This window comes from Salmo salar, chromosome ssa04 (assembly GCF_905237065.1).
Source record: "Salmo salar chromosome ssa04, Ssal_v3.1, whole genome shotgun sequence".
NCBI lineage: Eukaryota > Metazoa > Chordata > Actinopteri > Salmoniformes > Salmonidae > Salmo > Salmo salar.
Genome location: NC_059445.1, coordinates 77,888,786 through 77,898,957, shown reverse-complemented (window position 1 = coordinate 77,898,957; position 10,172 = coordinate 77,888,786). Strand labels below are relative to the sequence as shown.

The 10,172-nt window shown below is 38.2% G+C and overlaps 1 protein-coding gene across 1 annotated transcript; it reads left to right on the top strand.

Annotated features, from left to right (window-relative positions):
- The first annotated feature begins 4,963 nt into the window (after window positions 1-4,963).
- msx2b (muscle segment homeobox 2b) lies at window positions 4,964-9,382 on the top strand. Its single transcript, XM_014198072.2, has 2 exons — window positions 4,964-5,503; window positions 7,009-9,382. The coding sequence occupies exons 1-2, from the start codon at window positions 5,146-5,148 to the stop codon at window positions 7,434-7,436; spliced, it is 786 nt and encodes a 261-aa protein (XP_014053547.1). The 5' UTR covers window positions 4,964-5,145; the 3' UTR covers window positions 7,437-9,382.
- Window positions 9,383-10,172: the final 790 nt, after the last annotated feature.

Genomic DNA, 10,172 nt, shown 5'->3' with positions numbered 1-10,172 from the left:
TGGAGTCATGAACACTATGAGTCATAAAGCCAAATGGCTCCATCAGTCTGGACACAGGGCTGGGCTCTGATCCTGACCTGATTACGGAGATGGGGCCCCCCCCCTAACCTCCACTCCTCAGCAATGTTTTTGCTTGGAAGGGGAACCCTGCTTGGGTTGTGTCGATGCCTCCTGGCGCTGGCATTGCCCTCCTATTGATCCTTTCCAATTCATTTTAACATTGGACCATTGTCTCTGCGACTCTGGTAGTGGTTGCCTGTTGGTCATGCGTTGCCTGGAAGGCCTACACTCCCTGAGCTCTTTGCTGTAACACCTCGAACCAGTAATTGTGTTGGATAATTACTAGTCTGTAAAGTGAAAAATGCACACCTCTTTTATATATATATATATATATATATGACAGGAATGTTTAAGTAGTTGTTCCATTTAAAGACACTAACTTCCCTTAACCCTGTGCAATGTCTAATTTATGAAATGACAGTAATGTCTGACAATACTGAGTTTGGAGCCGAGGGTTTAGAGTAAAGATGTAGAACTTCATTGGTAGTGAATTACACAGTACTACAGTATATCATTGTCAGGGAGAGTTCCAAAAATTATTTGAGGTGGCACTCACACTCGGCCAGAAGACTATTTACCTGAGTGAACATGTTTGTCAAAATACTACAAGCATGCTTCCACTGAGAGTTCCATCTTTTTTTTTTTTTTTGGCAATGTGCATAATTTCTGTATCACCTTTATAGCTATGAATAATGTTAAGAAACCACAACCAAAACATTTCTCAAGAACCTCCCCGGTGCTGCCCTGCAATCAGCAGCTGACTTAATCACAACAACGGAGCTGAGGCTAACAACAGATTGCCTCTTCAGATGTCATTAGCAAAGTGAGCATCAATTTTTCACATTACAGGATCATTCTTTTCCTGCTGAATAGCAGTCTCCTCTGTTAGCAGCTAATTGGAGCTGGCGCCATGCACCTACTGAAGGTAGTCATTTAGGTTCATTAGAGCTAAAGCTTGGTCGGAAGACCGGCGCTCCTTAACACTAATTAAGGTGTTAATGAAAACAATGTGATGATAGCCACTGTCAGGCTTAACTTAATAACGCCCTTCATTTCAACAAGCTTTGCAAGTTTGACAACGTGTCTGACCTTTCTGTAGAGAGAGGGCTTCTAGACAGGACTTGTTTTTCAGACTGAAATACAAAGCTATATAATTATCATGTATTATGTTCCCTATATCAGGTAAAGAATATGTTTTGGATTGTTAGAATAAGAAAAATTATACTGAATTTGAAGGGTATCTGGGCAAATAATGCATTCATTGTCAGAATTCACTTGTTAAAACACTTTAAATCGAATCAAATTGTATTGGTCGCATACATGTTCAGCAGATGATATTGCGGGTGTGTAGCGAAATGCTTGTGTTCCTAGCTCCAACAGTGCAGTAATATCTAACAATACACAACAACACACATCTAAAAGTAAAATAATGGAATTAAGAAATATAGAAATATTAGGAAGAGCAATGTCATAGTCTGGAGTGTAAATATATACTGTATATATACAGTACCAGTGAAAAGTTTGGAAACACCTACTCATTCAAGAGCATTTCTTTATTTTTACTCTGTTCTACATTGTAGAATAATAGTGAAGACATCAAAACTAGGAAGTAACACATATGGAATCATGTAGTAACCAAAAAACTGTTAAACAAATCAAAATATATTCTATATTTGAGATTCTTCAAAGTAGCCACCCTTTGTACTGATGACAGCTTTGCACACTCCTGGCATTTTCTCAACCAGCTTCATGAGGAATGAAAATAGTATGAATAAAGAAAAACCCTGGTAAGAGTAGGTGTGTCCAAACTTTTGACTTGTACTGTATATATAAAGTATATTTATGTGATGGAATGTATAGACATTATGGACAGTGTATGGATAGAATATGTAGTATATCTGAAGAATATGTAGGACAGAATAGTATATGTACAGCAATAGTTAAATACAGCATATACATATGAGATGAGTAAAACAGTATGTAAACATTATTAAATTGACCAGTGTTCCATTATTAAAGTGACCAGTGATTCCATGTGTATGTACATACGGCAGCAGAGTATAAGGTGCACCTGGTGGTAGCCGGCTACATGTTATAATAAAGGTGAAAAAAAGGTGAGAAAAAAAAAGTGAAACAAAATGGGAAAAAAACTCATTCTTGCATGTCATAATGTATTGCAATGTAAAGTATTGTAATGTAAAGTAGTGTAATGTAAAGAATTGTAATTTAAAGTATTGTAATGTTAAGAATTGCAATGTAAAGTATTATAATGTAAAGTATTATAATGTAAAATAGTGTTTTTACATACTAGCAAATATCGGTTTATGGTTACAGTATATTCTGATTATCTATCGAAAGTCATCACTTCTTGGGTTGCTAGATGTATGTTGTCTGTGCAACAATATAGACAGTATAATGAAGTATTTAATAATTTGGCACAGCAACAAACCTACCAAGAGATAACAATCTTCTAAGAATATGGTCAATTCCTATTTATACATGTAAAAAACTATAATAATCTTCCAACATTAGACATGATTTAATCTACTGAGAATCCTTAAAAGTATCAGTTTTCATTTAAAATACAATCAATCTTTATTTGTCACATACGCCGAATACAACAAATGTAGACCTTACCGTGAAATGCTTACTTACAAGCCCATTTAGTGTGCTTTGGGGTCAGAGTGTCCATAAAGTGGGCCTAATGGCTGTGTAAACACAGTATGCGTGTAACAAACCCAGCTTATTACACAGTCCCACATTCCACCACTTCAAAGCGCAGACTATAATTACAATGCTTGAGGTGTGTCCAAACATACCAACAAAACCAGAAGCTGTCTTCTGACGTTTTCTCCCCCTCCACTTTGTTTTTTTATCAAGCCCAAAGAGATTATGGAAAAAGGAAGGAGGATGTGTTTGTAATTTTCTACTCAAGGGGGTTCCTCCTGCTGAAAATCTCCTTGGTCCACGTTCGGTTCGCACGCGGCTTCAGTCACTTTCTTTCATTCCTCACATCTCAAGAGTTTTCACAGCACTATTGCATTGAGTTGACTATATAGGTGCAGGATCTTCATTTGAGCCAGTTTTCTACAGCAGGAAAATAATCCTGAAGCAACAGGAAATGTGAATTACTATGTGGATTATAATTAATGGACATTATTGTAGTTGATACATTTTCGTAAGGGAAAATCAAATCTGATATTTCAAACTTCAGAAACCTTTTTAAACCGCAAACACACTACAAGTTTAAAAATGTACTGCATTGCAGAAAAGTTCTCCTGCAACAGGGTGATCAAATGAAGATCCTACATCTGTAGGCTACATGCAGTTTACATGTCTCACTACCACTTCACCCTGTGACAGGCCGTGTGTAGCAGGGCCTGGGACTGTGATCGACAAGGTGCCTGAGGGTGGGGGTGTGACCAGAGCAAGTGGGGAGGTGACTACTGAGTAGAGCCGCAAAACTGCAACAGTTTCTCCCCCGAGGAGCAAGGCTTTCATCTGCCCGCTCACTGGCGCCTTCGCAAACCTCAGATTGTCTGTGAAATCACCCCGTTTAATAACGCACAGCCTCATGGGAATGGCGCTCTCGCTCAGTCTCAGCCCTCTAGGCCCCCAGCGCATGCACACACACACACGCACACACACACACACACACACACACACACACACACACACACACACACACACACACACACACACACACACACACACACACACACACACACACACACACACACACACAGCTCTTACCAGTCAAACTGGGCAGCTGAGTTAGTCCTTGTGATTATCAAATAGTGGCTGTTTATTTCTTATGCCAGTAGTACCATTTTTAAAGGTCTTTATTGATGAAATGTAATATTACTACATGATAGAACTAAAAGTTACTTCTAGTCGTGTATTTCATGAAACAAATGTTTTGAGCAGCACAGTAACTTACTTGGCTTTTGGAATCTGGGCTTTGAATCTTGAAAACATAACCAACGTGACTGAAAAAAATATTTTAGCAAAGAGAAAACTATGTATAGGCCTACAGTATCCTCATACCGCAAGTGCAATTGTTGAACTCTAGGTATGTAAGTCCTCTTCATTTCAACACAGCCTACTGACAGAAGAATGTTGTAGAAATCAATCAGATGAATAACAGTAAATGGATGTTTGATTAACACTTATGTATTAACACTCGGGATAAACAGATGTGGGTAGAATATGTTGCATCATTTGTTTAAGTAGACTACCACGTTTATCAACCTGGATTTGATGGATGTGGTCTGTGTTTAATAAAGACACAAAATCAGAATATGCTATAAAAAAAGTATTTTGTCAGTCTCAATAATGTGCTGAAATAACGAAACAGGTGGTAAAGTCAAAACGAAATGTTTACAGGTAGAATCGAGACTGCTACAACAACTTTTCCCAAAAACAAATGAGATGTGGTAGTAGGCTATTCACACTTTTTTTAAAGGTCATGGACATTTTTAATCACATTTAGAATCAGAATAAATACCAGTACCAGTAGGCTACAAACAGCCATATCGGTCCAGTACAACAGGACTAGTAAAGGCCCAGTGTACTACTTTTGCTGCAGCACCTTCAGCACCCCTATTTTCAGCGGCTATGGGCACACTTGAATTAAGAGCGCATGATAAAGAATTGGGCTGCAGAGGAAGCACTTTCCCACCACATTTGTGTATCCTGGTTTGAGGCACCAACAACGTTTTACAATCAGGAAAAGTCACATCCTGAGAGAGATTGTTCATCTCTTTTATAATTGGGCGTAAATTACCCACAAGGGGCCTGTGTTTACACAATCTCTTGAGGTTAGGTTCGAAGTAATCCGTCACAGTACACCATGTGGTATACCCTACTGGATATATTTTTGAACCCTTGTGTGAGAGACCAATCACTGGTAACAAGGTCCGCTCTTACATTTTGGCAGCGCTGCGATTGGCCGAAAGTTCCACTGGCGCCACGTGATTATTTAACTTATCCCACACTTGACAGGTCGTGTCCCCATACTTTGAAGGCCACCTGTAGCTGAGACTGATAGTCTTGTCGTGTGCCATTGGTACATATTTCGGGGGAATGTCTGCCCATGTGAGTTTGAGGGATGGCAGTTCATCGGAGGAGGACAGCCGACCCGAGCTAGAGAGGACGATGGATGGCCGCAAAACTCAAGTGACAAGACACCATCATCCCTTCAGTGTGGAGGCTATAATGTCGGGTAGAAAGATTCACAGTGAGTTTACAAGCAAACCCGACAATGTCTCTGTGGTTCCATTTTCAAAGACGCAGAACTCTCCGTACCTGTGCAGAGAGAGCTACAGCCCTCCCGCGGGAATCCGAAAGCACTTTATCCCACCGTCGCCGGTAAAGTCAGAGTCCTCCGAGCCGGAGGATTGTGCTCCCTGGGTTATGAGCCCAAGATTCTCTGCACAAACTCGTAAGTCATTTTTTGGAGAAAATCTGTGGTTTTTAAGTAGACTAATCGGAACACATTTGGAAGGTGTACTTCTTACCTCACTATTTCCCATAACCTATTATTTTTATATTTAGGGATAAAAGGTACAGTACATTAACAGACAGTTTTATCTCAATCTCTTCATTCACGGACTCAACCATGGACAGTCTTTACTGGATGTTGTCATTTGCGTGAAGTATTGTTGACTCTGCCTTCTTGCCCTTTGTGCTGTTGTCTGTGCCCAGTAATGTTTGTACCATGTTTAGTCCTGCTACCATGTTGTGTTGCTACCATGTTATTGTCATGTTGTGTTTCTACCATGTTATTGTCATGTTGTGTTCCTACCATGCTGTGTTGTCATTTGTTGCTGCCTTGCTATGTTGTTGTTTTAGGTCTCTCTTTATGTAGAGTTGTGTTGTCTCTCTTGTCTCTCTTGTGTGTTTTGTCCTATATTTTAATGATTATTTTTTTATCGGTCATTGTAAATAAGAATTTGTTCTTAACTGACTTGCCTAGTTAAATAAACGTTAAATAAAAATATTGTAAAATACAAATCAAATTAACATATAATTTGTATGTGTGCTGCCTGTCTCGCAAAATCCTATTGTATGGCTTTTTGCATGTATTAACTTTGTCTTATTTACTTTGAATATATCTGAATGTTTGTGTAGAAAATCCTTACCATAAAGTAAGAGTCTTGATATTCAATCTATTAGACCAATATGTGAAAAATAAGTATTAGGGAAATCATTTGGTTTGGCCTGGGTCTTCACGAAGTTATGTGAGTTAATTAAATGGCTTACTGCGGGTCTTGTAAGTTATACTGCTACAACTTAGACTCAACTTCATCTTTCATTGGAAAACAATATTCAACAATTTCTATTATTTATTTGGGATATTAAGATGTATTTCTATCTATCTTTTTGGAATATCAGGCAGGTCTTCAAACCCTTTAATTGAGTTTGTTCATGTGGTTTGTGTGTAATAGTCAGCATTGCTTTAAATTAATCAACAAATAATAGTCCTCTCCTCCCTTGACAGGAGTATGTGTATCCATTGCAATGTTTGACGTTTCCATTTAACAATGAACCACAACAAGCTTAGTAAGAAACAGTTGATTGGATCACATATTACATCACTCCTCAAAATCACTCTATTTTATGCAAAGAAAATGTTATATAGTCAATTTACTTGTACAGCACTTAGGGAAATTAGTATGCCTACGTTTCAATTTCAGTTTAAAATTGCTATCGGCCCAACCAATACCTTTGTGTACACACACAATCAGTTCATACTGTATCTCTAACGTTGTTCATTTATCTATCAGGATGATGTGATAATACTACATTAGGTATAGGTTTTCTATCAGGATCAGGACAAAGTATATTTACTTTCTCACTCAAGTAGCTTATTCATGTGTTAAATTAAATCAGTATTGGCTCTGAACCTCTCTCTCCCTCTCTCTGTCTCGCTCTCTGTCTCTCCAGGGCAGGTAAGTCCTACCTGTCCGCTGCGGAAGCACAAGACCAACAGAAAGCCTCGTACTCCCTTCACCACCTCCCAGCTGCTGTCTCTGGAGCGGAAGTTCCGTCAGAAGCAGTACCTGTCCATCGCTGAGCGGGCCGAGTTCTCCAGCTTTCTGACCCTGACTGAGACCCAGGTCAAGATTTGGTTCCAGAACCGCCGGGCTAAGGCCAAGAGACTACAGGAGGCCGAGCTGGAGAAGCTCAAAATGGCTGCCAAACCCACGCTGCACCCGGGCTTTACGTTACCCATGCCCCTGGGAGCACAGCTCCACACAGCCGTCTCCCTCTACGGACAGTCCTACCCCTACCACCGTCCCATGCTGCCCCTCTCACCTATGGGGTTGTACGCTACACCTCTGGGATACAGCATGTATCATCTATCAGGATGATGGATAGGAATATACGCTTCTGCTCGCTGGACTATTCTGTTCATATTAGCCTTTGACACGTGGACATAACTCTTTTTTTAAATACTATATATTTCTCCTTGCTATGAAACAACACTGAAATTGAGTTTTTTTTTACACCTGAAGATACAGCACCTCACTCACGAAAGAGCCTTAAAGACTTAGATGAATTGTTTTCTAGTGTCTTGTTTTTCTTCTGCTGATTTGGATATCAAGGCCAAATTAACTAGCGGTTCTGTTTTACTTGATGTAATATATTCCAATGCAAATGTTTATCCAGTTGCCTCTGAAATTGACAACATGTAGTTCAATTACTGCCATTCCACTTGTCATCTAGCTAGCATAGAAGATTCAACTAAGGCCCATAATTCTGTTTTTGGCCCGGGGTGAATCAAAACTTCAGGACTGTCTCGTTTTACCTCTGCTTGATGACAGACAAGTTTGATTTCCGACTGCTTTCATCCCATACCGAAGTCTAATAAATTAGTTGTGGGAACTGTTGTCTTTTTTTTCATAAACTCAACTAATTCAAATGTGTTGCTATTTTTCCGTTAGATTTGACTGTAGCAACAAATTCTATTCAGCACTTCTGTTTTATCAGGCATTTGTAGTCTTCGATTAATTTGTGTATACTTATTTATTTTGCTTTCACTCTAAACTTTTAATGCTGGAAATGAATTGAGTGATTCATGTTTCGTATTTATAACATGTAGCTCAAATGTGGCAAAAGTTTATACTTTTTAATCTTTCATCTAAATGTTCCTTTGGAAGGAGCTATACTATGCAGTTTTATAAATACTTTTTAATTTGGTTATGTATGTCATTCACAAGGATCAAATTAAAAACGTTTGAAACATATGTTTTCTTCTTGAGATATTATGTAAGTGAGAATATGTTGTTACGTATCTACGGCTGTGCTATCTAAGCCTTTGAAATTGAACATGCCCTACATTTTCCACAGACACAGCTGATGTGTGGGGTGGTTACATGGTTGCTAATGTTTATGTCAATATTTGACAACCCTTAAGTGTAAGCACATAAAAGTCAGATTTCCAGATATTGTAAAACTGTTGTAAACCATATCAGTGAATGTCATTTTAAAACAATGTTTCATTGTTGTCATGGAATTTGCAGTGTTAGGCTTCCAGTAAGTAATATAATTATTTAATTTCATGTGAAATTGTGTTAATGTCAACTGAAATGGAGAAATGCAGAGCCCCAAACCAAAGCATCTAAACTATACCACCTTCCCTCTTCTCAGACCTTCACATTCTGAAAGCAGTAACTTCAGCGAGAATCTGTGGAACGATAAGTAGAGTTGTACCTGTGTCTGAAACACTGTCGTTCATCATACCTTTGGGTTATTTCAATGACAAAAGTTGTTAAGCTACTAAGATTTAAACATGCCAGGTTTTAAGACGGCAGTAGTATTATTTCCCGAGCAGCATTCTTGGGACTAATTGACCTTAATTCTATTGTTGTTGTTTTTTTTTGTCAACTGTGTCCGGCTTCTACAACACTTCTGCTTGTGTGATACACCATTGGTTTGGAAAGCCAGATTGGTCATGTTTTATGGTCCTCCTTCCTTCCTTGTTATATCATTCATCAGGGCCCTAACCCCATAAAGTTAGCTGCATTTGTGGCAATTGTAGGAGCTGCTTACAACTTCCGTGTGACTTTGATGTAATGAGGAAATCATTTATAGGCAGCACTCTATTTATGAGCTTCCCTTTAATCAAAACAAGGCAGCCAGGCAAGCCCTTGGCGCAGTCAAGCAATCAGCTTAATGAACAGCAGATTGGCAGAGATGTGTGAGGATCTGTTTGGAAATGTCAGGTTGAGGCTATATTACTTGAGGGAGAAGTTCTTTATCTATTGAAACAATGTTCTATATTTGTGCTAAATAAATGGTTTCACCATTATTGTGATTTATTGTGATGGCATGCTCTTTTGACCTTCAAGGCATTCATTAAAGAGGCCAAATATTTCATTAGATTGATTCTGATTTTAAATAAACAAACATATTTATAACAAGAATCAAAATACTGAGAAAGCATTATGTCAATGTGTTGTTACACTACTCTAGAGCCAGAGGATATCAGTGGTGTAAAGTACTTAAGTAAAAATACTTTGAAGTACTACTTAAGTCGTTTTTTGGGGTATCTGTACTTTACTATTTATATTTTTGACACCTTTTACATTCCTCAAGATAATAATGTACTTTTTACTCCATACATTTTCCCTGACACCCAAAAGTACTTGTTATGTTTTGAACGCTTAGCAGAACAGAAACATTGTCAAATTCACACACTTATCAAGATAACATCCCTGGTTATGTCTACTGCCTCTGATCTGGCGGACTCACTAAAGACGGGCTTCGTTTGTAAATTATGTCTGACTGTTGGGAGTGTGCCGCTGGCTATTCGTAAATAAAATAAAATACAAAAATGGTGTAGTCTAGTCATTTAAATGATTTATACTTTTACTTTTAGATTTTAATACTTAAGTACATTTTTGCAATTACATTTACTTTTGATACTTATAAGTATATTTTAAACCAAATACTTTTAGACTTTTACTCAAGTAGACTTTCACTTTTACTCCTTTTCTATTAAGGGTATCTTTACTTTTATTAAAGTATGACAATTGGATACTTTTTCCACCACTGGAGGATATGACCTTTGAGTGTTTGGGAATATGTAATTCAACCACAGAGAA